This window comes from Osmerus mordax, chromosome 10 (genome assembly GCF_038355195.1).
Source record: "Osmerus mordax isolate fOsmMor3 chromosome 10, fOsmMor3.pri, whole genome shotgun sequence".
NCBI classification, from domain to species: Eukaryota; Metazoa; Chordata; class Actinopteri; order Osmeriformes; family Osmeridae; genus Osmerus; species Osmerus mordax.
In genome coordinates, this window is record NC_090059.1 from 14638629 (window position 1) to 14665698 (window position 27070).

General features: G+C 43.6%; 5 protein-coding genes across 7 annotated transcripts; 3 read left to right on the forward strand and 2 right to left on the reverse strand.

Annotated features, from left to right (window-relative positions):
• The first annotated feature begins 433 nt into the window (after window positions 1–433).
• slc16a5a (solute carrier family 16 member 5a) lies at window positions 434–6185 on the forward strand. 2 transcript variants are annotated; one of them, XM_067244578.1, is made up of 5 exons: window positions 434–547; window positions 1309–1734; window positions 2793–2936; window positions 3249–4076; window positions 4781–6185. In XM_067244578.1, exons 2-5 carry the CDS (start codon window positions 1374–1376, stop codon window positions 5044–5046), a joined length of 1599 nt encoding a protein of 532 aa, XP_067100679.1. In that variant the 5' UTR covers window positions 434–547; window positions 1309–1373; the 3' UTR covers window positions 5047–6185. The 2 variants fall into 2 exon arrangements, with proteins under 2 accessions (XP_067100679.1, XP_067100678.1); XM_067244577.1 differs by having other exon boundaries at window positions 444–533; window positions 1301–1734.
• A 77-nt stretch (window positions 6186–6262) lies between these two features.
• On the forward strand, window positions 6263–11062 carry tap2t (transporter associated with antigen processing, subunit type t, teleost specific). 2 transcript variants are annotated; one of them, XM_067244575.1, is made up of 12 exons: window positions 6263–6298; window positions 6504–7038; window positions 7145–7262; window positions 7369–7499; window positions 7770–7975; window positions 8386–8583; window positions 8819–8947; window positions 9040–9228; window positions 9401–9574; window positions 9839–9998; window positions 10214–10350; window positions 10552–11062. In XM_067244575.1, the coding sequence occupies exons 2-12, from the start codon at window positions 6546–6548 to the stop codon at window positions 10738–10740; spliced, it is 2124 nt and encodes a 707-aa protein (XP_067100676.1). In that variant the 5' UTR covers window positions 6263–6298; window positions 6504–6545; the 3' UTR covers window positions 10741–11062. The 2 variants fall into 2 exon arrangements, with proteins under 2 accessions (XP_067100676.1, XP_067100677.1); XM_067244576.1 differs by having other exon boundaries at window positions 10214–10435; window positions 10552–10650.
• A 136-nt stretch (window positions 11063–11198) lies between these two features.
• On the forward strand, window positions 11199–25171 carry acsf2 (acyl-CoA synthetase family member 2). The gene is made up of 16 exons (XM_067245304.1): window positions 11199–11504; window positions 12172–12367; window positions 13178–13306; window positions 13419–13472; window positions 13598–13716; window positions 13879–14041; window positions 14165–14260; window positions 14530–14681; window positions 15089–15180; window positions 15341–15417; window positions 22692–22799; window positions 23178–23329; window positions 23495–23636; window positions 23762–23872; window positions 23996–24064; window positions 24343–25171. Exons 1-16 carry the CDS (start codon window positions 11377–11379, stop codon window positions 24391–24393), a joined length of 1839 nt encoding a protein of 612 aa, XP_067101405.1. The 5' UTR covers window positions 11199–11376; the 3' UTR covers window positions 24394–25171.
• On the reverse strand, window positions 15522–20670 carry chad (chondroadherin). Its single transcript, XM_067245126.1, has 4 exons — window positions 19885–20670; window positions 17370–17533; window positions 17116–17280; window positions 15522–16872 (listed from the first exon to the last, which is right to left on the reverse strand). Exons 1-3 carry the CDS (start codon window positions 20668–20670, stop codon window positions 17139–17141), a joined length of 1092 nt encoding a protein of 363 aa, XP_067101227.1. The 3' UTR covers window positions 15522–16872; window positions 17116–17138.
• armc7 (armadillo repeat containing 7) lies at window positions 25116–26651 on the reverse strand. The gene is made up of 3 exons (XM_067245305.1): window positions 26378–26651; window positions 26076–26219; window positions 25116–25963 (listed from the first exon to the last, which is right to left on the reverse strand). The coding sequence occupies exons 1-3, from the start codon at window positions 26478–26480 to the stop codon at window positions 25617–25619; spliced, it is 594 nt and encodes a 197-aa protein (XP_067101406.1). The 5' UTR covers window positions 26481–26651; the 3' UTR covers window positions 25116–25616.
• Window positions 26652–27070: the final 419 nt, after the last annotated feature.

Here is a 27070-nt window from a genome sequence, read left to right on the forward strand (position 1 = left end):
TATTTCCAATATGGACAGCTTTATTATTACAAAAAGTGCAGTGCAAAAGTGCATGTGTCTCATATAGTGCCTATGTATTTCTAATGGATAGGAAATGTTCAGTATCGAACGATACAAAGTATACTTAACAATCTAGACAAGAATGTATTAGTTTAATTACAAAGCATGAAAAATGTAGAGCAAGGACTAGACGACAGAACAAATCCCAGGGAATTGCTAGTACTTCCTCTTATGAGTTCCTCATGAAATATCCTCATTCTTCCAAGTCTGATCGAAGATAGAGTAGATGTGACAATTTACCCTAGTTAACGGTTCAAAACATATTTCACAATAGGTAATAGCACGATATTTCGATTTGCATCGCCTTGGTAAGAATTCAGCGGCTATGACCTTAATGCGTGGACCGCACCGTCGTCTCCTCCCACTGAGAACCCGACAGTCAAGACTTGGGTTCCCAGTTGCTTACGATGTAACAGATATGCGAAGGATTAAAACACGGTACGGGGTAATGGGCATACAAATGGAACGTAAAGGTGAGTTTAAAATTGTATTGTGAAAAATTGCTGACATTTACGGATATCTCATAGTTTCTTGTCATGCGCCTTAGGCTATTGGATTTTATTATGATGTTGGGCTAGCATGGTTTCTTTATAGGCTTCAATATGCCGCGTCAAGCCTAACATATCAGTTTGTATTTTACAATAGTAGCCCATCATAAAATAACGCAAAATGACTATGCGATCTTTTTTAAAGGAATGAGCATAAACTGTAATACTAGGCTTCCATTAGTCACGACATAGTAGGTTATCATCAGTGTTTTTTTCAATGTATTCACGCAAAATGATCAAAACATAGTTAACTTCTCAGAGTTCGACGGCGGATAGGCTTTACGCTTCCATTATGATTCGTAGACTAGGCTGTATATACCACGTGGCATTGTTTAATACAAAGTTTGACATTAATACATCGGTTATAGGATTAATCCAGTGTTTTACAATCAGTAGCGCTTAATAACACGCATTACGAGATCCCATTGAGGAAGTTATTTTTTTTCTTTCAAAAGGTTATCTTTTAATAATTAATCGTTACTTGTCTATTGAGACAGAACACAGACATGTGCGATTTTAGTGTTTCCTATTGTAGGCAATTTATATATAATCAAAAGCATGACACTTTTAGAAACTGTGCCAATTCCTCCCTACTACTACAAACACTGAATACCTGCTATAATCTACATACATTTTGACTATTGAGTCACAGACCATTCTAATCTGTTTCCTCTCTCTGGTCATGTTTGTAGATTTAAAGTGTGTAACAGCCTGTAGTCCACCCTGGCAGGCCATTCCTGAGACATTGACCAAACACCTCAGCCAATGATGAACCAGAGGAATGGAAACAAGGGGGCAGGTGACTGCCTCCAGATGGAGAGCAAAGCCCCCATGCACCCTGCGGGCATGGAGCAGTGTCCAGATGGCAGTGAGGGTGACACTGACCAGGGGGAGAAGAGAGGTCATGACCACAGACCCTCACTACCCATGGATGGGGCGGTGACCGCTCCTGATGGCGGTTGGGGCTGGGTGGTTCTGGTGGCCACCATCATTGTCCTGGCTCTGACCCTGGCCTTTCCCTCATGCGTGGGCATCTTCTACACTGATCTACAGAGAGAGTTCCAAGCCACCAACAGCCAGACCTCCTGGGTGCCTTCTATAATGACCTCAGTGCTTCATGCTGGAGGTAAAGCTTTACTATAAATTGAAAACTAAACTGTGTATAGGAAACAAGCTGTTCAGAAATGTATTCAGATGTCAGTTTTTTTAATTTGTTAGTCATTTGACAGGGGGGAAATAATGTGCTCATTTATTATTTGTCTAATTGTGCAATGCAGTAAGTGAATTTTCACGATGAATAATCAAAAAAGGGTCATTTATTTACATAAGTACCACTTAAGAACCTGTCGTATCACCCTTACACACTTTTACTCTGTGAGGAGTGGTTGAAGGACCTGGTCAAGCATGTTGGATTGTAGGCTTAGAAAAGTGGGAAGGTGACATTCTTAGGAGTAGCCATGTACAGTTTGTAGAGCCAATTTTTTAATGTTTCAGAATTGTTGTCTTGTAGACAAAACAAGCACCGACTGAGTGTACTAACTAATCAGAGAATACTACTTTTTACTACTTTACAGAGAAGACTAGTCATTGGCTGTGTCTAATGTCTTGGTGTTCTCTCTTCAGTAATTTCTCCTACAAATGTACTTGTAGAAAGTAACAACAATTAAAGAGCAAAGATTATGAGAGGAAATAATATAACATTATTCTGCCCTCCCAAGCACAAGGTCAGTAACTAGCCATTTGGTCCAAATTGAGTTTCTGTTGTCTTTGGTGCAATTCATACTTGCTTTGACAACTTTGGTTGAATCTTATGTCTCAAGTGGTATTGTGTAGAGAAAATAGTCAACCAAGCTACAATGTGAAACCATTTTTCTCCGTCCCAATCAAAGAGCAGTTACTTAAGGGCAGTATATACCCCACAAATACTCTATGCAATGAACAGTGTGTGTATGAAATATTATTTATACTAGAAAACTGTGTGTGCATGTGAGAGCAAATGTACACATTGTACACACAGCATGTTCTTTTGTGTTGGTGCATAAACCTCGACTTTGTTTAAGAGGCCAAGTTGAGATGTTACGCAATGAGCTTTTGTTGGATTAAGGAAAATGCCCTTGCACCGCTAAAGCTTGAGTGTAGTTTAATGCCCCATTGTGTGTTTAACTAATAGCTTCAATCCTACAGGTCCTTTCTGCAGCGTGTTGGTGGAGAGATTTGGTTGCCGGGTGACTGTGATGCTGGGCGGAGTTCTGAGTGGACTGGGAATGGCGGCCAGCTCTTTCACTCACACCATGACAGAGCTCTACATCACAACTGGTGTTATCACAGGTCTGTGACCTTTCACATACACCAGTAGAGTGTTTCATCTATGGAGAGTGATTTATCTATTCCGTTACTGAAAAACATTCCCTGAGCACAGCACCACATAATGTATTCTTTGTTACCCTATATTATGAGTTGTTTTAATTGGATTGAACCTGCCAAGAAAGAACACCTGCAAGGAAAGATATTTCTGGAATGGAACAGAGAGAGAGAGAGAGAGAGACAGAGAGAGAGAGAGAAAAAGAGAGAGAGAGAAACAGCGAGAGAGAGAGAGAGAACTCACTCCATCATTACTAACAACAATCTCTGTCATGACAGGTTTGGGATTCTGCTTCAGTTTCCAGCCTGCGGTAACAATCCTTGGCCACTACTTTGTGCGCCGCCGTGCGTTCGCCAACGCCATGTCCTCCACGGGCACTGCCCTGGGCCTGTGCACCCTGCCCATTCTGGGAAACTACCTCCATACTGAGCTGGGCTGGCGGGGCAGCTTCTTGGTGCTGGGCGCTGTGCTTCTCAACTGCTGTGTATGCGGCGCCGTGATGAGGCCCCTGGGGCCCCCGCGGCGGCGAGGGCAGCCGCTAATAAACCACGCCCCCACTAAGCCAGAGGAGGAGAGGCTGAAGTGCTCCGTTAAGACCCTGTGGACTAGCGGGGTGGGCTCCCTGCGTAAACACTTGGCCTTTGACCTCCTGAGCAACCTGCGGTATCGCGTCTACGCCATCGGCATCACCTGGATGATGCTGGGCTTCGTGGTGCCGCTGATCTACCTGGTGCCCTACGCTACGGACAACGGTATGGACCAGAGCAGGGCGGCGCTGCTGCTCTCCGTCCTGGGCGTCGTCAATATCGTGGTGCGGCCACCCGCCGGCATACTCTTTAGCCTGCCCTGGTTCAAAGGGCGCCACATCTATGTATTCTCATTTGCCCTGCTGGTAAACGGGCTGAGCAACAGCATCTGTTGCATCGGCGCTACCTTTCCCGTGCTGCTGGTTTACGTGGTGATATATGGGCTGTCCATGAGCCTAGTGGGGTCCCTGATGTTCACTGTGCTAATGGACAACGTGGAGATGAGCCGCTTTCCCGCGGCCCTCGGCTTGCTCTCCATCATGGAAAGTGTTACCCTGCTCATAGGCCCTCCACTTGCAGGTACTGGGTGTGTTGGTGTGTGTGTCTGTGTGTGTGTGTGTGTCTGTGTGTGTGTGTGTGTGTGTTAGTTATAATGTGTGCTGAAAGTTATAGTAAAGATAGGCTTAGGTTTGGTTTTACTAATGCAACCAAAACGGTGCTCCCTGGTGAGAGAGATGAGGGGTAATCTGCGCTGCATTTTAATGTTAACCTAAACATTGAAAAGAAATGTGTGTGCTAAGATTAGTTGATTTATTATGGCTTAAATTAGATAGGTGAGTACTACTATACTATTTATTTACATCTTGCCCCATACTTCAAAAAAACATGACAGACAATAATAATAAGAAGTAATGCTACGATGTTTGGAAACATTGAAACCTCATAGAAAAACCAGTTAAGTTGCTTTCAGCAACAAAAGTATTTTGCATAAGAGACTATGGACACAGAACCAATCATGTGCACCCAAAGAAAGCTAAGCCCCATTATCTCTTGTGTGTCCGTGGGTGTGTCTCGGTTAGAATGGAATGTCTCATGCTGAGAGTCATGGGTCAGACACCAGGGGGTATGAATTACAGGCCTTAGGTAGGAAGGTGGAGGACACTAAAATGAGCATGCCGGTTATCTTATCATTACAGCTTTTTCTCAGACATACGATTGGTGGTAGATGTACGATTGTAGATGTACGATTACCAAATAATAATGACTCTAATTTTTTGTTCTAGGAATCCTGATCGACAAAACAGGCAAATATTTTGTCGTCTTCTTTGCCTGCAGTGCCACAGTTGCCTCATCTGCTCTATTCCTCATGGTGTCCTTTTACTGCCTGGGCAAAAGGGACGCGGTGCCAAAGGGGCAGCTGTCAGCTCAGAGTGACCCACCAAAGCTTGCTGTTGACATCGCCGCAGAGCTCCAGCACAGTAGCGTGCCCACAGAGAGACACAGAGAAAAGGCCTCAGACTCTGAGACACTAGACACTACCAAACTGTAAATGTCTCTGTTCAACAGCCAAACACATTCACCAAAACACACAGAAGTGTACTTCACACACTTGAATGGGATTGTACTGTATGTCACGTGCAGCTGTTCTTACTCAGATGTTAAAGAATCAAACATTTGGTCACGATTACCCTGACCATGAAGCCATATGGTATGATTACATTAGTTATTTTTAACTGTTAAGTGAGTGTAAAGGGGTTGATTCATGTTAAATGTGTAATTATAAATGAATTGATAAGATCAATGGTAATTTATTGATTTTTCAGTATGTACAATACTGTTTGTAATCAAGCTGAAATGTATTGCCTACTATAAATAAGTACTTTCTAGTACAATATATACAACTTTGTGCCTTGTAAAAGTTAAACTGTGACTGAAATCACAACTTAAGTGGGTTGATGACAACTAGTATGCAACACAAAACTTTTTCTATATTTTTCAGGATATTTTTCAAGTATTTATAGTTTAGCTATATGATAAATACGGCATGTTCTCAATATATTTAAAAGAAATGGTAGAATTGTGACCGCATTCTTTCCATGTGTGCATAATCTGATCTTAAATTGTGTAAAAACATGACACTAAGTAGCCTACTGCGATGACACATTTCTAGAGAAAAGGTAGATAAGGAAATGGCTGCTGAAGTCTGATTGAAGCCAGTTGTATGTATTGTTTTGTCCATTCTTCATTAATCATGTTACTGTTGATAGGCTACTGTAGTGGGTATGATTTTTTTGACAATGGGAGATTTTATATTTCTTTCTTTTTTACTGTAGGGCAATGCTACGGCCAAAGTATATATTTTTTCATAAAATCGATTATTTATATACATTGAATATAGGGATTGACGACAGAATAATAAATGTACAATACATCTGTGTACGTCTGTAGTTCATGAGCGCTTATAGGAGGATGTTTAGGAAGATGTTTATGGTATTCTCTGAAGGCTCATTGTTTGGTAATTGTTTCTGTTGTGGGGAAAGGAAGCCATCGTGCGGCCATCAAGTTGCGATAAGTGAATCTAATAAATTTGAATGTCAAACCTTCATGATATTTTCGTCAAAGCTGCCGAAACTCAAAACGTGTGAAAAGTATGAGGCTGTGACAAATATACATCAAACTACACTACACTCAAACTACAGATCCTAGAATTCGTGCAAAGTTTATGTTGATCTTGCTCAGATGGAAAGTGAAAGCAAAACGAAATATTTTTTTTGTCGCACACATTTCAAAACGTAACGAAGGTAGGCCTATAGATTCAAAATCGTATTCACTTTATAATGTACATTTCTAAGGGTAACGTATCTTTATTATCTTGCATGAACCAGATATTTCAGCGATAGATTCAGGATTAGGAAAAATGCGACTGGTGATTAGGCTACGTATAGTCAAACTTTAGCAGAGTTCTGGTCTCGATGCTCATGTATGTAACATTTCTGTTATCTCTAGGATCAACAAGGACTAACACCTGTCTACATTTACCTATTAGAAATGGCTTCGGTCAGAACTTGGGGACTATTGATTATCTATGACCTGACGCTCTGGGTTGTATTCTGGACTTGGTTAGTGTTGTCTAAATTTTCCAGCTCTGGAGGACTAGGCGGGTTGTGGGTATTAGGAGGCTTGAGGTGGATATGTCTATACTCGCTTACTCTGCTACACACCGATGGAAAGCCCCAGCCCGCTTTGTGGAGGTGGGTGACAGTCCTGTGCCTTTTGCCTCCTGTGTTTGAGAGTGGACGCAAGTGTGTGATATCAGGATCCACCTCAGACCCCCATGGTCCGATTCCTGAACCCAGCATTGCACTGCTGTCACTCTTCTCCTCTTCCGTGGCCTGTCTGGCATGGGAGGCGGTCTTTCCTGAAGGTGAGACTCGAAAAGAATCGAAGTCCCGGGTGATGTTAATGAGGGTGGTGAAATACTGCAGACCTGATGCGTTCCACCTGACTGCAGCATTTTCCTTCCTGATCTTTGGAGTAATAAGTGAGTATAGTGTTCATAGTCCCACTGTGTATGATGTGGGTCAAGTCAATGTAACGGTCTGTGCTCTAACAGGGGGTTGAGCAAATCAATTAAATTCGTTTTACAGGTGATACATTTATCCCATATTGCCAAGGCAAAGTGATCGATATGCTGAGAGATCAGCATCAACATCATGACAGCTTTAGTTACGCCATTGGAGGCCTGGCACTGGTCTCACTTGGGAGGTAGGGAACGTCTGTGTTTAATCAACTACAGTAATAACAGTGTTCTGAGTCGTCTGTAGTGAGAGATCATTCTACATTGGGGTGTGCTTGTTTATTACTTCTCCAGCTCACTGTTCTCCGGTTTGCGAGGTGGCATGTTCATGGTTAGCCTGTGCAGACTTAACTTGAGAATGAAACACATATTGTTCCACAACCTGTTGCTACAGGACATACCCTTCTTTGAGGAGAACAAGCCAGGTGAGAAACACAGTTGTTGTCATTCACTTGTGTTTGTGTAGATGGGTCAGGGAAATCATTTTCCCCCTTTCAATTCCCTGGTCAGTGACACGCATTGTATAGCTCTGCCAGTAGTTTATTTTATTTTGTTGTACATTTTCTACATTTTCTTTTTGTTCATTATGTTCACTGTATGCACCTGCTCACCAAAGTCAATTCCTTGTTTGTGACCACTTACTTGGCGATTAAACACAATTCTGATTCAGATTCTCCTTCTTCGTCCGGTCCTAGGAGGCCTGTCCTCTCGCTTGGCTTCTGACGTGGACAAAATGGGTCGCTCTGTGGCGCTGAATGCCAACGTGCTGGTGCGCAGCATGGTGAAGACAGGCCTCATGCTGGTGTTGATGCTGGGTCTATCCTGGGAGCTCACCCTGCTCACCTGTGTGGAGATGCCTCTCCTGGCCCTTCTGCAGAACACGTACAACACCTACGGGCAGGTAAAGACACAGAGACTGAGCGGGGGAGATGGAGGCGGGGGCATGCTTAGAAAAAGAATCCTACAGGGAGATGTACAGAGAGGAAAAGAGAAGTTCGACCAAACTATAACTGTAGCTGCTTTTCTAACTGCAAATAACTAACTACACATTATACATACTCTTCTAATAGCTACAAACTACAAAAGTAAATTGTGTTTTGATGTAATTTGTGCAACAACCCCTAGCGGAAAAAGGGTATACCTATATGTATTAAATGACAGCTTAATACATTTTCCCTATATTTGTATTTTTCTACACAATTTGAAGTGTACTTAAAATGTACTGATTTCACATACTTAAGTATATTTGTACTTACAATATATTTTATATAAATAAATAATACATATAAATATTTTCTCACTTGGGAAAAGGACCTGAAAAGTCAGATACAGGACTGTCAGGCCCAGACCAAAGAGCTGGCCTCACAGGCCATCAGGGCAGTAAGGACGGTCCGCAGCTTCCGGGCAGAGGAGAAGGAGCTGCAAAGATACATTAAGGCACTGGACCAGATTTTCATGGTCCAGAAGCGCAAGGGCATCTTCAGTGCGGTTCACCTCCTAGCACGAAGGGTAAGCTGACACTCACATCTAAGTTTATATAAAAAAGGGATCTTACCAGTTATCTGCTGGGAATGTCATTACAATTCAAGTTCTGGGTTACATGGTTAGAAAAAGTTTCCTGCATTAAGATAGTAAGTAGTTACTATGGATGTGAGTTAATCATTTCATCAAGGTCAGGACTTAAATAATGTACATCACTGTCATTGTCACATGAAAACTCCTTTCTCTCTCACTGTCTTTACAGCTGGTTACTCTGGGAATAAAGGTGGCCATGCTGTGGCAGGGTCGGAGACTGATGTCCTCGGGCCAGCTGAGCATTGGTAGCCTGATCACATTTGTACTCTACCAGAAACCTATGGCAACCAACATGAAGGTAATAGCATGACCTATTAGCACATACTTATTTGATACATTTTCTTTCGAACGGCTTTGAGACAATTTGGGATGTTCTCTCCGTGTTCTCAGGAAATACTCTTTGGCTTTGGCGACATGGTGAACACTCTTGGGGTGACAGCCAAAGTCTTACAGTTTTTGGACAGAAAGCCAAAGCAGAAGGAAGCAGGAGAGTTAGCTCCTGCAAAGCTAGAGGGAAGACTTGATTTCCACAATGTCACCTTGTTCTACCCCTCACGGCCTGACAAACCTGTACTAAAGGTATACATTCAAATAAAACTACCTGACATAACTAACCAATCAATGCGCAAGACATCATGATACCGTTATAATTTTCAATATTTTATTAAGGAAATCAACGACATTAAGAAAGGATATACCTTCTCTGTATCTACTGCTGGGATGATGTTTGACTTCCTGACTTATTTAATAGTCTGTGACCCTGGAGCTGCGTCCGGGGAAGATGACAGCGCTGGTGGGGCCCTCTGGAGGTGGGAAGACTTCCTGCGTCAGTCTGCTGGAGCGCTTCTACGAGCCGCAGGAGGGCCAGGTCCTGTTAGATGGACAGCCCCTACACTGCTACCAGCATCAATACCTGCACCGAAAGGTATGTTAGGCACTGCACAACTCAGCACCTTAATGTGCTTGCATATGTTAAGAGTTCTACATATTTCATTTGTGTGAACTCTGCTCTCAATGTTTCAACTCATATATTCATTTTTATACATTTCCACTGTTCTAAGTATGTTGCAGACAACTGATCTCTTTCCAGGACAAGGCCTTAGAAAGTATACTATCCGAGACTATTTGAAGTTGCCATATGGTATGGTGCTGTTGTCAAACAACTTGATTCCATCCCTCCCTGACGCAGATGACCTTGGTGTCCCAGGATCCTGTGCTTTTTTCTGGATCTGTGAGACACAACATAGAGTATGGCCTGCATGGATGCACCCCAGAGAAGGTGATAGAGGCTGCCAAGAAAGCTAACGCCCATGACTTTATATGTGACCTGAAGAATGGTTATGACACAGGTATGGAATGGTTTGTCAAGTCACATTGTTGCCATTCTGCAACCAGTCAAGTTCACATTAAAATGTACTCAATCATCTCTAGACAGTCTTTTGGGTTACATTTTGTGTAAGGGATTTATTGGTTTTCTGAATGTAATTCGTAAAACGTTTCTGTTCTGTCTTATTTCTTTCTCTGTTTTAATAGTAAGTGTTAGTATGCTTTGTGTGTGTCTCAGATGTGGGGGAGTGTGGGGGAAAGCTGTCTTCAGGACAGAAGCAGTGCATTGCCATCGCCAGGGCCCTGGTCAGAGACCCACAGGTTCTCATCTTGGACGAGGCCACCAGCAACCTTGATGTCAACATGCAGCATGCGGTATACAACCACCTCTACAGCCCAACCACATTTCAGAGATGTTACAACCAATAGAAGACATTTTGTTTTAAATGTTACTTAAACAGTAGGTTCAAACCACCAAGGAAAATAAAAAATACTGCATTTCACTGTTGTGGCCCTTAGTGCCAATGCAGCCACGCTGGAATGTATTAATTGATGTAATTCTCTGGTTCATCACAGATCCAGAGGGTTCTGGTGGGCTCTCAGGGTCAGACGGTGTTGGTAGTGGCTCACCGGCTGCAGACTGTTGAGAAGGCAGACCACATCATCTTTGTAGAGGATGGTCATGTCGCGGAGCAGGGTACACACCAACAGCTCATGGACAAGAAGGGGCGCTACCATCGGCTCAAAGAGGAACTCTTCACTTAGCAGTGGCAGGATTCAGCCATCTGTTCCCAGGCATACAGCTGTCTGGCGTAGGACTACTGTCATCTGTAGAAAGTCAACCACCGTAGAAGCAGGTTTTTGTTATCTTTGAATCTAAGAGGAACAAATGCCCAACCCATTTTTCACCTGTAGGCTATTTTTACATTCTTTCTTGGCCTGTGCTGGATTTAAAGCCTTAACGTATTAAAGGAATATGTTTTGTGGGTGCGCTCAACTTTGACCTCTATAAAACTGAAATGTACTGTATTGTGTAGTAAATATGTCTTAGTATTTTCTTTCTAAATAAATTAATACAATTGAAGTTAAGGGCGACGTGTGAACTTTTACTGGCAAATGTTGCGCACGCAGCACACCCTATTTGAGAGGTGTCGTTAGTTGGTCATCATGACATGGGTTCAAGGTTCATTTACTTTGCAACAATCCACTGGATGAAAATGTATTCATGGGCAGCGCAGAACTGTCTGTTTATAGTAATCGTTGAGTGTGTGGCATATCAGATTCCCTACTCCAACCAGTAGTTTCCTTTTAGTAGGCTACAATTGACAATGCATTGTTAACGTTGGTGTTGTCAGTAGTTTTTTTTTTTATATAGTGGTATAGCTTTAGAGAGATAGAAACATGCTGTCCCGGATACTTTTGGGTTCACAACCTCTGCGGTCCAATGTATTTTGTTCAACGCAAGTGAAGGTTTTCCAGGTTTTTCCAAGACCTCGGAAAGTTGTTTGTTTTACAGCGCAGGGTAGTTGGTGAGTAAACAAAAAATAACCGAGACTTGCAGAATACAAAAATGAATTGATGCGTTGACTGATCACATGCTTACTGAATCATACTGCAAGTGCACACTTTGAAATTAACAAACAAGGTGCTGGTTAAATAGTAATGGAATATTTGGGTAAATCCAGTATATAGAAAGTTAACTTGATTGCAAAAGTGATGGGGTCGCTTATGCATAATATGCTATTTCTATTTAGCTTTGGTGTTTTCTGAGATGTTGCAGTATTTCAAAAAATACAAATATCGATATGATATTTGGAGGAATCTCATATTACAGTGTTGTGTAACTCGTTCTCTCTTGTTTCTTGAAGAGGAGGTTCCACCCCAATCTGAAGTTCTTTTGCTAGTTCACTTACTTCTTCCACCCCTCCCCCCGTCAAACCTTCAGACTATCATTTTCCAGCGCATATCCCAAACTTGTACGCGGCTACAGTACGCCCCATAACCATACATGTCAGTAAATTGTATTATTTTAGACTATCAAACCAATGATTTCCCATACTTTCACTGTCAATACTGCTCTGCCAAAAGGTTGTTCATACAGTTCATGACAAGATCCAGTCTCTCAGGCTTCTAAGACATGTTCACCCTGTCTGCACTGTCATCATTAAAGAAACTCTTTCGATCTCTTTTTTTTAGCGGAATTCACGTGGACAGCCCACCCACTATTCCCTCTCTGACCACTAGTTATGCTCACGGCACCTCCTCCACCTCCCTGCTCTCCAGCACGGTAGCTGGTGCTCTGCAGGCCACTGTGGAACGCTGTCCGGACAGAGAAGCCGTGGTATTCCTAAAGGGCGGGATTAGGAAGACTTTTTCACAGTTACAGCATGATGTGAGTGGTCTCTATACTTCCTCTGTGGTCAGATCAGGGCTACATCAAATTGGACTACTGTGAGGAACTAGGCCCCACATTAAAACTGTATGAGTTGTGATGCCCCATTGGTTCTGTCATATGCTGTGTGGGTTACAAGGTCTGTATAATGACAACAAAGTCCAGAGATGAGTGTCTGATGTAATACATGGTGATGCAGTATCTGTAATTACTGTAATCCATTCATACTAGGGCTGGGTTAAACATTTACAACCTAGTGAGATAAAAATGGATCAGTTGTCCTTTCCATTTGCAACCTTTGAGCACCAACAAATACAGTAGCTGTAGTACAGTTGGTAGTACTAACTGATTGGATGTACAAGGTACAAGGTCTTCACCTTGAGTGCATTGAATGGACTTCTTATAACACAACTCACACTTTTGCAAGTATAAAAATAAAAATGTCCAGCTCTTGGGATAGAAAGACGCTGCATGAATAAATAGTTCCAAAGTCGAAGACTAGCTTCAGTAGACCGTGTATATAATTGAATACATTTACATTTAGTCATTTAGCAGACGCTCTTATCCAGAGCGACTTATAGTAAGTACAGGGACATTCCCCCGAGGTAAGTAGGGGTGAAGTGCCTTGCCCAAGGACACAACGTCATTTTGCACGGCCGGGAATCGAACTGGCAACCTTCAGATTACTAGCCCGATTCCCTAACCACTCAGCCACCTGACTCCTCAGAATAACTTCTTTGACAATAACATGTTATTGACAAGCTCAGCTATGCTAACGTCTGTGCTTTGCTCCACCATCGTCATCCTCAGGTCGACCAGGCTGCTGCAGGACTGCTGGCCATGGGACTCAAGAAGGGGGACAGAATGGGCATATGGGGCCCCAACATATATGAGTGGGTGCTATTCCAGTTTGCCACAGCCAAGGCTGGCATCATACTGGTGAGCACCTATTGCACGGCAAAAGTGACTTTTCAGATACTGAAGCGTTATTTTTTCATGTAGAATATATCAAGATTCCTCTTATTCTTTGACTGTTTTTACACCACTACAGGTATCAGTGAATCCAGCTTACCAGGTACAAGAAGTGGAGTTTGCATTAAGAAAGGTGGGTCATGTCAAAAGGTACAGATTGAGCTAATCCATTCCCCTTCTGATGTTTTGCATAGGCCCCTTTCTGTGATAGACCAATAAAGTTGGTAAGGTAATCCTCTCTATGATACTGCGTCTTAGGTGGGATGCAATGCGATCCTGTGCCCGACCCAGTTTAAGACTCAAAATTACTGTGACATGTTGAGACAGATCTGTCCAGAGATTGACTCTGCCAGCCCTGGAGCCATAAAGAGTGCTAAGTATGACTGCTATGCATGCTATGTAGGATTAGTATGTGAAGGTTGTATAACATTGTCAGCCTGCATCCTCGTAACTCCCATTGTCAAATATACTGTAATTTTAGTGACCAATTCACCGCCCCTTTCCTTAATCTTGATACCTATTCCTCCCCTTCCTTTCAGGCTCCCAGACCTCCGCATTGTGATTGTGACAGACAGCCAACAGCCCGGCATGTTTAGTTTGAGCGATGTGATGCAAGCCGGGAGCAGCCAGTATATTCAGCAGCTACAGGATCTTCAGAAGAAACTCTCAAGCGACGATCCAATCAACATTCAGTTCACATCGGTACCGCTCACAAATCTGTGTTCATCTTGTTTGGCACTGTGCTTGGTCATTTTCTACAACCATTTGTCTCATTGTAAAAACCAAAGACACACGTCACTCTCTCACTATTATGTCTGTTATCAGGGCACAACCGGGTCCCCGAAAGGTGCCACGCTGTCCCACCACAACATCGTCAACAATGCCTACATAATCGGCAGACGCGTGGGCTACGATTGGAGGGTGAGGAATCTACGTAGGCGGATAGATATGTGTTCACTGTGTGCGTATAGATATGTGTTACCCCAGTACCGGTCCTAGCACATCTGGCGCCCTAGGCGAAATGTATCAACAGAACCACTTGCACTTGGGAAAATGCCGCCCCCCTCTTCATGCCGCCCTAGGCGGCTGCCTATGTCGCCTGTAGGAAGGACCGGCCCTGTGTTACCCTGTGTTTCCTATACATTCCATGTTTTGGTTCCGTCTCACTGATCTCTCTGGACCCTTCCCAGCCTGACGTGCGAGTCTGCCTACCAGTGCCCCTGTTTCACTGCTTCGGCTCCGTGGGTGGTGGCATGTGCATGGCCGTGCATGGTGCCACCATCATCTTCCCCTCCCCTGGGTATGACGGGCACGCCAATCTGGTAGCGATGGAGAGCGAAAGGTAGTTCAACCAGTATTGATGTAGTCACTACACAAGCCTTTAAACCTATTGTTTTTACTACTGTTGCTTGCTTTTTTCCACAGGTACACTTGCACTTATAGCGGTTCATGTTGTTTAATTGTAACTTGTTTAACTACACGCTCTTATGGTTCTTCCCTTTGGCACTTACTTTGGTTGTTCACAATGTGTGCTTCATGTTTTGGCTACTCGCAATGTTTTTTGGCTATCTTGTTGTTATGATCAGTGACCTATGCACTTTGTAAAGCTCTCTCTTGGAAGTCGCTTTGGATAAAAGCGTCTGCTAAATGAATAAATGTAAATGTAAACAATTTGATGCTTAGTACAGTGACCAATGTGTTATCACAGAAGTACTATTGTTGATAGATATTGTTTTGTGTTCCTTTTAGGTGTACTTTTGTATATGGCACCCCTACCATGTATATTGACATGCTGGGAAACCCTGACTTGGCCAAGTATGACTTGTCTTCGGTGGAGGCAGGTAAGAGACTATTTCACTTCATTTTGATTCAACTTTGGGTACTGTGCAGCCAGGTCTGTTTTAGTGGATAAATGAATAAATGTAAATGTAGTGGGCAAGACCATTTGGAATTTTTGATTGTGGTGAGTAACTAATGTCATGGGTTGATTATGCATTACAGGCATTGTGGCTGGTTCTCCATGCCCCCCTGAAGTTGCAAAGAAGGTCATCTCTACTATGGGCATCAAGCATTTAACAGTAAGTTATTGAAAATGTACGTAATGAAGTTGGCAGGAAGAACAGTCCTAAAATTGGCACTGAAACTTGTCAAACTATGAATATAATTGGCTCATCACTATTGATATCATAAATGTGATCAGTAGAGGGAGACTTGTTTGAAGAAGAACATCCTCGCAGATCCATGTTCCAAGCATAAAGACGATACTTGTTCTCAGGGTAAGATCCTGGGGCAGACCTCCTGTCTACCCAGGCCCTGGGAGGAGGTACATCTGGGGCGGAAATTCTCTTAGAGGTGCTTGATCTGTGACCAATTTATGGGAAATCTGCTAAGATTGTAAACATCCAAACAGTTAAACATTAAACTCACGCACCACATTGGATCCAGAAAATGTTGCTGCTCGGGTTCTCTATTTTGGAACGAAATGTTCCCTCACATTGCAAGACAGAACAAGCCATCTTTAAGAGCCATCTTTAAGTGTAAGAGCATTATAGACAGTCCCAAAGTTTGGGAACTGTTAAATTATAATAGCTAATCCACAGATTTGAAGTTACTCTTTCATGTGGTTCTTGGTATTCCCCAAAATCAGGAAATCAGAAATATAACAACATTTTTACAATACATTGAGAAACAAATCATTGCTTTATCAAGGGATATAAAAAAGGCAAAGATCCTAATAAACCATGTTTCAGCTAATCATGATTAAACAAAACTGTGCCATACTTTCCAATCCCCATGTAGTTGTGTCAAGTGTTTCCCACAAGTCCCTTTGGAATACTGGGGTAGGTTAAACACATATCCAAAACTATATTGAAACAGATATATATATAACTGGAAAGAAAGTCTCTTATTAATGTGGACTTATCAATAATGCTCACGTTTGCAAAGTTTCAATGTCTTTAGTCCTCAGCCGCCTGCGCTGTGAGGTGTTTATCTTTGGACAGAGTTTGTGAAGTAAGGTATGTCTGAGTCACCTTTTCAGTCACGTTTCCTTCAAGATGTTTTCACACGGTCTCTCAGAAATCCCACTGGCAAGGTGAGACACGACAAGCAGTGAAATGACCCACAATAAATAAAGGGAGCCCTGTGAAAGATTCCATATTAGGTTTGTATGTGGGTTGGGGGGGGGGTTGTTGTCATGGCAGCATATTGTTGGGTCCTGAGAGTTGAGGGTGTAAAATTGACACAGCAATGAAAGAGGAGTGTTGATTGTGGGAAACTTGACAAATTTCTCAGCTGTGGAGAGATAAGATAATTGTGTGTTTTTATTGATAAAATATATTTTGTTGTAATTTATGTCTTAAGTTTATATATATATATAAACAGTATATGTGCTGTTATTTGTGTGTGTTTATGAATGCATCTTATTTGGCAAGTGATTAGATGGACAGTCTTGAAGTAACAGTTAGCATTGCTGTCTTCCTCTGCTTGCTCCGCATCATCCTGTCACCTGGACAGGCATTCCATAACATCTCCTGCAGAAAGACAAAACGAGCAACCAAATCACAGTTTGTCATATTCTGGACACCCTATGACCAGGACATACAGTAGCAGAAAGGACTAAACAGGACCACAGGGGGAAGATGGAGAAAACCAGTTGGCAATAGGAAAGACAGAGAGTTCTGTTAAAAGGAAGAGGGAGGCGAGGAGAAGCAGTCCTGGATTTCTCCACAAGTGTCGAAATCAAATTTCGTCTGGATAGATTTATGTTTATTTACCCCTCCTAGGTCAGATCTCCTGTTTAATGGCGTGTCCCCTTCTTGTCTCTCTTTGTCTTGACTTTGCAGCTGCTGAAGGCAGAGCTGTCTCGAATTTGCTTGCCTCTTTGGTGGGAAGGAGAGGCACACAGTGCATCTGGGCGTTGGCGGCTAGAGTCCATCCACCTGTAAAGAAGGAGAATTACAGTAGTCTATAATACAGGAGTATAGGGAACACATAGTGGCAGTTGATGTACTACAGGGGCAGTGCTCACCTGCGCAGAGGAGCCAGCTGGCAGGTGCAGCCCCAGGGGTTGTTGGAGATAGTAAGGTTGGTGATGGTGACAAACTCCAGGCTTTTAGGGAGATTCTTGAGCTTGTTGTTGTCCAGGTTCAGAGATTTGATGGCTGTCACTCCGCTGAAAGCACCCTCGGAGAACTAGGGGAAGAGATGCAGAAAGCAGGAGTTTTTCATAGGTTAACTATCATCAAATATCTGCTAACCAATGCAGTTGCGTCTGCGCGATCTTGTTTAATACTGTGCATGCATTGTGCTTCTGTAAAGATTTCCTCAAGTTTTTAAATTGGGATTAGATTTAATGCTACTCTACATTGATCAGGGGACAGTTTGTGTAACACAGTCCAGGGAATCTCTCCCTTTGCTCCAGAATTACTCTGACATAACAAGCCTGTGTTCATACCTGGTCAATTTCATATGCATCTGCGAGGCTGCTAAAAACGCCACAGAGGTGCAAGGTGAACTGATCTTCTCTGTGTCGAGTTTTGCCTCTGACTAGAGAAAGACGAGGGGGAAGTCTGGAGGCAGGCATGACTAAGGGGGTGGGCTCTGAGGGCTTCTTATGTAAGTCTAGAAGATGTTGGGCTGTTGAAGCTCCTTTTTGGAAATTTCCACTGCGGAGGGATGAGAGTGCCGAAGTGGAGGCTTGTAATTTGCAGCGATGGAAGATGGATGACTTCCAGCGGGGCCAGGTTGTTTTTGCTCTCTCTTCCTTTCGTCTCCCTCTTCAAGCCGCTCCTTTGCCAGGAAGGCTCGCAAAGGGCCCAATTGTCCATTCACTTGGGGCGATGGCCAGCTAAAAATACCTCACTTCATGGGGCTATGGAACACCCTGGCTCTGTTTACCTGTCTCCTAACCCCTCCTGACCTGTTTACAGGACCCTCGGAGCTGAAAATAACACTTGTGTAATAATTAGGCCGGGACATGCTTGGATGTGAGCCAGCAAACAAAAACACACTATAAATACCTACATTCGTCCGGCAAGGAGCTTGATCCCCCCCCCTCTACTTTATATCTGACTCTGCATCTCCCGCTGCTTCGTCTTGCTCTCATACACTCACAGTCAGAGAGGCTTGTTATTATATCACTGGTCTCCTTCTCAAGCCCAGGTAGACTCACATGTTGTTTTAACTTGTTGACTAAACCTTGAGTCTGGAAAGGTCTGTTGTGTAGCGAGGTAGCATAGTCGCTTCACTGTGACTGGACTGAAGCAAAGAGCGTACTTCTCTGATAAGTGTTCAGCCACCTCCATATATATATTGACCTGAACCACAAAGAAGAAGGTTGGCCAAGCCTTGCAAGACCTGCCCACAGTAGTGTGTTTCTGATTTAGCATTTAAAAGGTTAGAATTTGATAAACCTTAATTATGATGTGTGATGACTGGAGGCAAGTGATGTCACACAGCTATGTCACATTGCTTGGAAGTCCCAATTAGGGAAACACCAGTAACATGACAGATATTTTGTCTTTCTCCATTTTTAAGGGTGGAGATGGGACGATGATTTATAGTCAGCATGTTCTTCCGTTACAGATGGTGCAACCACTGCTATGTTTTAACGCCTTACATGCTATAGCACTTTCAGTATATTGGCTATGCAAAATGCTGTTTAGACCTTGACATTCATCAAGCTCTAAAACAGAGGTCAAATAATTCAGACTTGAAGCTCAGGATTGTTTTGTTAACAGATTGACAGACAGACAGACAGACAGACAGACAGACAGACAGACAGACAGACAGAGAGAGAGAGAGAGAGAGAGAGAGAGAGAGAGAGACATCCTGCTGGGTGACCACATGTGCATCCTGAACCCTGCCGGAGAGCACATGTGACCTGCTTACTTCCCATATGCAGCCAATGGTAGATAAATTCACCACAAGGATCTCATTACAGTGAGACAGATGGGGAGCAACAGCAAACCACAGCAAACAGTCGATGGCCTTAGTATTCTGCCTTTCATAAATCTGCATGGTCAGCCTTCATATGATGAATGATCCAAATCTCCCATGAAGCTTCCTGTTAGGAGAAGTCCTCAGGCTACAGGAACACAACTAGGAGAGCAGGGAAATGACTGTCGGCTCCAGGGGGAGTTGGCTGGCAGCTAGCCTTGCATTTAAATAAGCTGATGAAATATGGTCAAGATGAGCTAGCCAGAACCAAAACAAACAAACAACCCCCTCCTTTTCATAGGATGGCCAGAAATATTAGGAAAAGTATACAAATCTAGAGGTTTTATGTGTTCAGTGTGTATTTGATGTAGCGCTGCTCTTAATGAGATGTTTGTGCAGTCAAATGAAACGTTATTATCCTTAGCTGATGGAAGAAAATAAATATAACACTGGAAAAGCAACACTTACAAACATTGCTCTCATTTCATGTTGACCACATCAGTCTATTGCCCAGTGCCCTGCCTCATGTAATCACAACCACGACTCTTTGCAATCCAATATTTTCAACCCTCCGATTGAACCATCCAATTTAATCAGAGACTCACCTTCTCCAAGCCCATGTTGTCCAGATGCAGCTTCTCCATGTAGCGTCCGAAGCTCTGGAAGGCGTTGTCAGGGATGTTGCGGAGGGGGTTCCTAGCCAGGGTGAGCTCTTCCACCACTCGGAGCTTGCTCATGGCTGCAGAGGGGTACGTGGACAGCTTGTTCCCGTCCAGGTGCAGGATGGCCAGGTTCTCCACATCGTCCAGAGAGCCTGGCTGCAGCGAGCTCAGCTCGTTCCCGCTCATGTGCAGCCAGCGCAGATCCTTGGCTCCGGTGAAGGTCCCCGGACGCAGGTCACGCAGCTTGTTGTCGTTCAGTTGCAGAATGAACAGGTTTATCATGGGTGAGAAGATGCCCTTGGGCAGGTCACTGATGCGGTTGCCATCCAGGTAGAGGTAGGTGAGCTCACCGAGGTCCTCAAAGGCACCTGGCTTGATGTTGCTGATCTCATTGTTGGACAGGTAGAGGTAGATGAGCTTCTTGAGCCCCTTGAAGGCCTGGCCACCGATCTCTCGGATCTGGCAGTGCTGCAGGTGCAGGGAGATGAGCCCCTTCATGTCGTTGAAGGAGCCCATGGGAAGGCTGCCCAGGTTGTTCCTCTGGAGGTTCAGCAGCCGCGTGGCCTCGGACACCCGTGGGATCTTCTTCAACCCAACGTTGTCACAGATGACGTGCTGCAGGTCGCCATGGCAGTGGCACTGGCTGGGGCACTGGCTCGGGGCACCCCATACTGCAGGATGCAGGACCAGGAGACAGCTCCACACCAACAGGAAGTTCACACAGCACATACTGACACCTCTGGTCTAGACGTATTGGTTTTGTCTGTCCACTTGCCCCTTCTGTTGCTTGGTCTTCTGTTTCCTGAGAGCCTCTCTGCAATGCTGGTCAACTGCTCCTTGCAAAAGGCGGCTTGAGAGGAAAAGAAACCTGGAGGGTTTCGGAGAGGGAAGAGGAGAGGTGTGTTAGAGAGAGGGGGAGAGTGTATGACTGAGAGAAAAGGTGGGCAGTGCAGAGAGATTCACTTTGGGCTTTGAGAGGAGGACGGCAGTCAACAGAACACAGCACTATTTATAACATTTATTTGAGGAAAAAAACTGAGGACTCGCCACGGTGTTACGTGGAAAGGTCTGCAAGAGGAAGTCAAGTGTCAGGGTAGAGGTTAACCCTGTACAAGCAGGACAGGCTGGAATGTCCATCTGTACACTGGCTTCAAACAACATTTATAACACCTAAAATAACTTTTATGATAAATCCTTTTTGGCATTTTATTTTAAGCTTAAATCAACTTGATGAATGGATTCAATGTTGCTTTTTTTGAAAACAGACTTGGTCATTTTGTATCCTTAATCAAGTACCAACTCTATGTTGGAGTCTCTTGTTTTGAAACAGTAATAAATCCAATGTTCTAGAAGGTAAATGTGATCCTGGCTTCCAATCATCATTGGAGTTATTTCGGAAAATGCACCTGTGTAGACTTCATTCAGGCCCTAAGAGGTTAAGATGGTGATTGTATTTCAGTCTGCGGTTGAAGGCAATGGAGCCACTCCTGTGCGGTTGTTTTATAACCCATAATGGTCCCCAGATGCTTGGCAAGTGGTGAGACTTCTTTTAAAGTCACAACAATTGGACAGTACCCTCCTTTTCCTCCAAAAGAATTCAAATGCAGAAGTTCATATCTGCTTGCATATTTTCCTTTCTTTTGAAATAAGCCAAGCTTTTACATAATCGTCTGTGACTACTATTTTCTTTAGTGGTGGCGAGCCAGCTAGGTGTGGCTGAATTTAGTTTCAGCAGATGGGATTGTCATAAGTAAGCCACATATTTCACAGTCTGTCACATTCAGGAGTGATGTGTGTCTATTGAGGAGGGTGTCAACCAACCAGGTGTTTGTGAGACCAAGTAGTCTGTCATGTTCAAATAATGCATGTGAAGCAGACTATAGGAGCAAGAGAGAGATGGTGAGAGGGAGTATAATTCATCCACTGATTGGCTCAGGTCCTTGGACGCCTTGGCCTTAGATGGGTGAGTTTATGAGTCTGATAGATACTCTCAGGATAGTCGGAATCTCGAGTTTACTCAACAAATTTAACGTTTTATTGGGAATGTCTTTTTCCTACTTTTCCATTTGAACATACTCATGCTTGAACTTCTCCTGCGATGCCACTTTGTGCCAGTCATGACTTTATGACCCTTCTCCACACCTGCACACTGCACCCTGGCCCTGAGAGGGGGAGGGACATATCCCTTCTAAAAGAGGGGTTCTCGTGGCAACAGAGGAGTCTTCTGGTTCTTTGTCCAGCTGCCAAGTGTCCTCCGTGAAACAGCTCCAAGTACATCACAAGGTTTTTCATAAGCCTTGTGAGAGAGGGAACCATAAGAGCGTCTGCTAAATGACTAAATGTAACCAAGCCACCATGCTTGAAGTACGGGCGCCATCAGCAAGATTTTTTTGAGAGAGTGTAAAGAGCCACAATGTTCGCTACAGTTAGCCACAGACGCAAATACACTCAGTAGGAAGGCACCGTCCCACAGGTGTGCCAGTTGTCAGGGGGGCACCACATACCTCACTGAGCTCCCAGGCCCAGGTTTGTTCTCGCACTTGCTGATTCAGATGGGTAGGTTGTGTGAAGACAAGCTGGAGTCCAGCTCTGACATGGAGCGTATTACCTGACAGATATTCTTCTCCATGCCTTGTCAGTGACCTCCAATGAGATTACATCTGATCATTTAAACTTTGCAAATGGTTATGGATGCATTGTTATGATGATAGTCAAGGCTCATACAATGTGTGTTCTTTATATACTTGTAGATTGGCTATGGAACTACTGAAAATAGCCCAGTAACGTTCTGTGGGTTCCCAATAGACAACATAGAAAGGAAGACTGAGACTGTTGGATGCATCACCAGCCACATCGAGGTATTTCTTAAACATTAATTATTGACATTGCAGTGTTTCCCCTAGGTTTACAGCTTTGGGGGGGTATACCATGTAGAGACAGAAATGACATGCCGCCGTGTAAATAAGAGATAAATAACATAAGGCCATTTAGTTTGTTTAATAAAAGAGCAAGCTATAGACCTGTTTTATAGGAAAGGTAACCTTAAATTACTTATCTTGTGATCGGGCGCTATATTAAAAAAGTTTCTTTTTTTTATTAACTTGATCTTCCAGGGGGGGGGGGTGGGGGTGCCGTTGGGGGGGGGGGGGCGCCCCCCTAATATAATGGTAGGGGAAACACTGCATTGGAAAGGCACAGCATTTTTCCTCTAAACTGATTGATCTCTGCCTTTGTAGGCCAAGGTGGTAGACCCTACAACTCGACAGATCGTGCCCCTTGGGAACCAAGGAGAGCTGATGATTAGAGGCTATTGTGTCATGCTGAACTACTGGGATGATGTCGTTAAAACGAACGAGTGCATCACCAAGGACCGTTGGTACATGACTGGGTGAGTAGATCATGTGGTACAGTACACAACATCACATCAGGCAGTGGCAATGCTTAAATCTTTCTACGTCTATATCAAATCACCCTCCATTAATTTCCCCTCATTTCATGATGACACTTGCGGTAGTGCACATACATACTTTTACTAGTTTTGCATGTGTCACAGTGACATTGCTAGCCTTGACGGCTACGGCTACTGCCGCATCGAGGGCCGAATCAAAGACATGATCATCCGGGGAGGGGAGAATATCTACCCCGCGGAAGTTGAGCAGTTCCTGCACACCCACCCGAAGGTCCATGAGGCACAGGTACATCTTCAGCCTGTGTAGACCTGTATTCAATGAAGCATATGTATCTGGGCTATGTATATGTATCAATAATCTGAGGCTACATGGCACAAACCTGTTAAGAATTAGGTCAATATCTCTCCCAGGTTGTTGGCGTAAAGGATGAACGTATGGGAGAGGAGTTGTGTGCCTGTATCAAGCTGAAGGAAGGACAGGACTGCAGTGCCGAGGAGATCAAAGCTTACTGCAAGGGCAAAGTAAGACTATTGATTTACTGTCATATACCTTCTAATGGCACAAAAATATGGATAGCACGATATCAGCACCATATCATGGTGATTGTGTAACAGCAGTCCTGTCATTTGTCTTTTTCTGTTCAGATTTCTCATTTCAAGGTCCCACGCTATGTCACATTTGTGAAGAGCTACCCACTCACTGTTTCAGGAAAGGTACGTTTTAAGCTACACTTGTTCAAAGATATGCTTAGGCACAAGACGTACCTCCTCAGTCTTTCTTAGAGGACAGTTTTGAACTTGAGGTTGACTGAATGTCCCCAGACAGGAGGAAAGTGAGGTATTAACCAGTCTGCACACAAGCGCACTTCTGCTGAACTGTTGGACACAGTCACAGAAACATAGCTGCTGTCTGGTTGATTAGGTAAACCACTCCTGACATGAAACACTCTACATTCTAACCATTTGTTTTCTCTTCTCTCTCCTTGGCTCAGATTCAGAAGAACAAACTGCGCGAGCAGACGGAAAAGTTACTGGGACTGTAAATGAATGAAAATGGTGGGACCAAATCTGTGGATTGTAGCTGAAATATCCATCTTGTGTTTTTGGTCTACTCTGTAAAACTCCATAACCAGATCCAAGCACAGCCATGAACCATAGATGTAGTTTGCCATGCCAAATTTTCCTCTTGATGTTCTATACAATATTTAGGGTGTTTATATACTATCAGACCTTGGATGATAGAAATGAGTACAGTTTAAATATCAATGGGCAATCATTCAGTGAATGTTGATCAGTACAATGTGCTGTATTTGGATCTATGTACTCAACCTGTTACAGCAAATCAAACCAGTTTACAGCTTCTACTTCAGTACATCTTTTCTAGCATAAACTGTAGCCTTTATATTATTAACCATGAAACCTGTCTTCCGTTTATTACTAAAATAAACGCTGTCACACTATTGAAGCCAGTTGTAGGCGTGTCTGTTTTTATCAGGTGGCAGACGCAGTTCATTCTCCTATTGATCTCAGTGGCAGGTGGATGTCCAGTAAACCTTTGGAGCGCTCCATACGCACACATGCATGAGGACTCCCAGCTGTGTAATATTTCCTTTCAGGTCCACCCAGGACATGTGCTCTGCACATGGTGCTTAGCTGGAGCAGGCTGCTTTGAGGTTTGGACCTGAGACACATTCAACAGAACTGACGAATCTCTGGTCTTCCTGTGCAGCCTCACGTGTAAGCAAGGAATGCACTGATGAAAAAGTAAGGATGATTGTTTATTGAATGTATAAAAAGGGAAATAAAATTACAATTCACATATTTCACGAGGGACATTTGCTTACTAAATGTATTGAAAGTTTATAACCATGTCTATTATCAAATAGATACATTCAACCACTGGTAGTGCTCGCCTTTAAAACTAGATTTGATAGTAGCCAAATGCATAGCAGGCATTATACACAGCAGTCATCCATCAACCTGTCATTGCTGACCAAAGAAGGGGCATCATCTCCCTCATGTGGCAGTGACATGTTGTAGCAATGTAGACCTTGTTCAAGGACAGTAACTACTAAGGACAACATGTTCAGCCAAGACAATAAAATCTGACAATGTGTCAAACCGTTTTCTGTCAAACCATCCTTATGCAGTCCCAGGCAATGCGATCCTGCCTGAGTCCGGTCACTCTCAGAGAGTATAGATTAATCAGTCCATCAGATATCCAGTCTAAAAGGACCAGAGGCACCTGCGGTCCTCTATGTCCATACTAATCCTTGGGCAGAGGGATCCCCAGAATGGTCTGATGGTGGCCCTGCAATCGCTCCTCTGCCCTGGCCACCTGCTGCTCCGTGCAGTAGTCCTGAACAAACACAGAGGCCAGGTTGCGCAAGCGGGGGCTCTGGGAGAGGGAGAAGCGCAGCATGCACTGCACCACCGTGGTGTCGGTGGTGAGAGAGCGGGAGGCCGCCGTGGTCAGATTCATGAGTGTGGAGATGGCTGACAGTACCGTCTCCTCTCGCCGGCTTGACAGGCAGCTGGTTACCAAGGCGATGCCATCACTCTGCAGGATCTGGTCTCGGCACTCAGGGTCCATACTCAAGTTACACAGCCCTCCTGAAAGAAATGAGTGAAGACAGAGTAAGCTGCCTTGCATCTCTGTGTTGAGTGGGAGGACTTTTCAAGCACCTTACCCCTACAACATCTGATCTGTGTGCACAATACTTACCCATCCCAAATTCTACAAAGTTCTCATTATCTTCTGTGAGCATGTCCAAGAAGAGGTCCATCACCTGAAGCGTTCGTAGGTCCACCATGTTTCTGGGGTCATATGCAAAATTGGCCAAATTGGCCAGTACTTGCTCTTTGGCCTCTAAATGATAGCAACATTTTGAACGTTAGTATAGGTAGACTAGCCCATGCAGTTCACAAACATGTTGGGTATCTTAGCATTTGTTAAGCTAAAATATCAACCAAGATCACTGAAATGTCGTTACTACATGTTTTTTTTAAATAATTATTGCAACGCACCTTCGCTGTCTGTGTCCTGAAATTCGGTAACGAGTGACTGTAAGTATTCAAAACGATCAGATCCTGTCGAATTTCCCGGCTTCCCTGACATCGTAGCCTTCATCTGACTAGTAGAAAGAGATAATCAAGCTACACCTTCTAAACATCTTGGAAACACAATACTCCTCAACCCACATAGCTTGGTATCTGTGTAATCTATATCTATATATTTTTTTCTTCTTTCCTGTTTAATAGCTGATTGCAATCACTTTTGTTGTTTGACACTTGCTTTACGCAGGCACTTGAACGACCTGCTACAAGTCCGTCAACTAAATATCTCCCCACAAACATGATGATATTTAAATGTTCCACGATATAGTTATCTACATTGCGAGTGGATTTTGGATAGTAAATATTGTTTAGGTTTGCTGATACATATGTTGCAAGAATTTTGCAACACGTATATATCATGTGAATAGTATGTTTAACTAAAAGCAAGTTAACTACCCTTGAGAATTTGTTTTGTAATGAAGGGAGCGGAAGTGCATGATACGTGAGTTTTAGCACGCTTACATGACGATGCCAGATAGAGAGGGTTATTGAGCAGTTTTGGAGGGGGTGTGTACAGCCAGTCTATCAAAAAATAATACTATTATGGTAATAATTCGCAGAAGACCCTGAACAGTTAATCTTGTGCGTCGTCCTACATTCGGA

What these genes read in the sequence shown, in the direction of transcription:
- slc16a5a (XM_067244578.1), top strand. Translation starts at nt 1,374, where the DNA reads ATGATGAACCAGAGGAATGGAAACAAGGGGGCAGGTGACTGCCTCCAG. An exon ending in CTCAGTGCTTCATGCTGGAG is followed by an intron (nt 1,735 to 2,792) that starts GTAAAGCTTTAC and finishes TCAATCCTACAG; the next exon opens with GTCCTTTCTGCAGCGTGTTG. An exon ending in CACAACTGGTGTTATCACAG is followed by an intron (nt 2,937 to 3,248) that starts GTCTGTGACCTT and finishes CTGTCATGACAG; the next exon opens with GTTTGGGATTCTGCTTCAGT.
- tap2t (XM_067244575.1), top strand. Translation starts at nt 6,546, where the DNA reads ATGGCTTCGGTCAGAACTTGGGGACTATTGATTATCTATGACCTGACG. An exon ending in CTTTGAGGAGAACAAGCCAG is followed by an intron (nt 7,500 to 7,769) that starts GTGAGAAACACA and finishes GTCCGGTCCTAG; the next exon opens with GAGGCCTGTCCTCTCGCTTG. An exon ending in ATCAATACCTGCACCGAAAG is followed by an intron (nt 9,575 to 9,838) that starts GTATGTTAGGCA and finishes TCCCTGACGCAG; the next exon opens with ATGACCTTGGTGTCCCAGGA.
- acsf2 (XM_067245304.1), top strand. Translation starts at nt 11,377, where the DNA reads ATGCTGTCCCGGATACTTTTGGGTTCACAACCTCTGCGGTCCAATGTA. An exon ending in GGAGCCATAAAGAGTGCTAA is followed by an intron (nt 13,717 to 13,878) that starts GTATGACTGCTA and finishes CCTTCCTTTCAG; the next exon opens with GCTCCCAGACCTCCGCATTG. An exon ending in CTTGTCTTCGGTGGAGGCAG is followed by an intron (nt 15,181 to 15,340) that starts GTAAGAGACTAT and finishes TATGCATTACAG; the next exon opens with GCATTGTGGCTGGTTCTCCA.
- chad (XM_067245126.1), bottom strand. Translation starts at nt 20,670, where the DNA reads ATGTGCTGTGTGAACTTCCTGTTGGTGTGGAGCTGTCTCCTGGTCCTG. An exon ending in ACAACATGGGCTTGGAGAAG is followed by an intron (nt 17,534 to 19,884) that starts GTGAGTCTCTGA and finishes CTCTTCCCCTAG; the next exon opens with TTCTCCGAGGGTGCTTTCAG. An exon ending in CAGCTGGCTCCTCTGCGCAG is followed by an intron (nt 17,281 to 17,369) that starts GTGAGCACTGCC and finishes CCTTCTTTACAG; the next exon opens with GTGGATGGACTCTAGCCGCC.
- armc7 (XM_067245305.1), bottom strand. Translation starts at nt 26,480, where the DNA reads ATGAAGGCTACGATGTCAGGGAAGCCGGGAAATTCGACAGGATCTGAT. An exon ending in TCAGGACACAGACAGCGAAG is followed by an intron (nt 26,220 to 26,377) that starts GTGCGTTGCAAT and finishes GCTATCATTTAG; the next exon opens with AGGCCAAAGAGCAAGTACTG. An exon ending in CTTTGTAGAATTTGGGATGG is followed by an intron (nt 25,964 to 26,075) that starts GTAAGTATTGTG and finishes CATTTCTTTCAG; the next exon opens with GAGGGCTGTGTAACTTGAGT.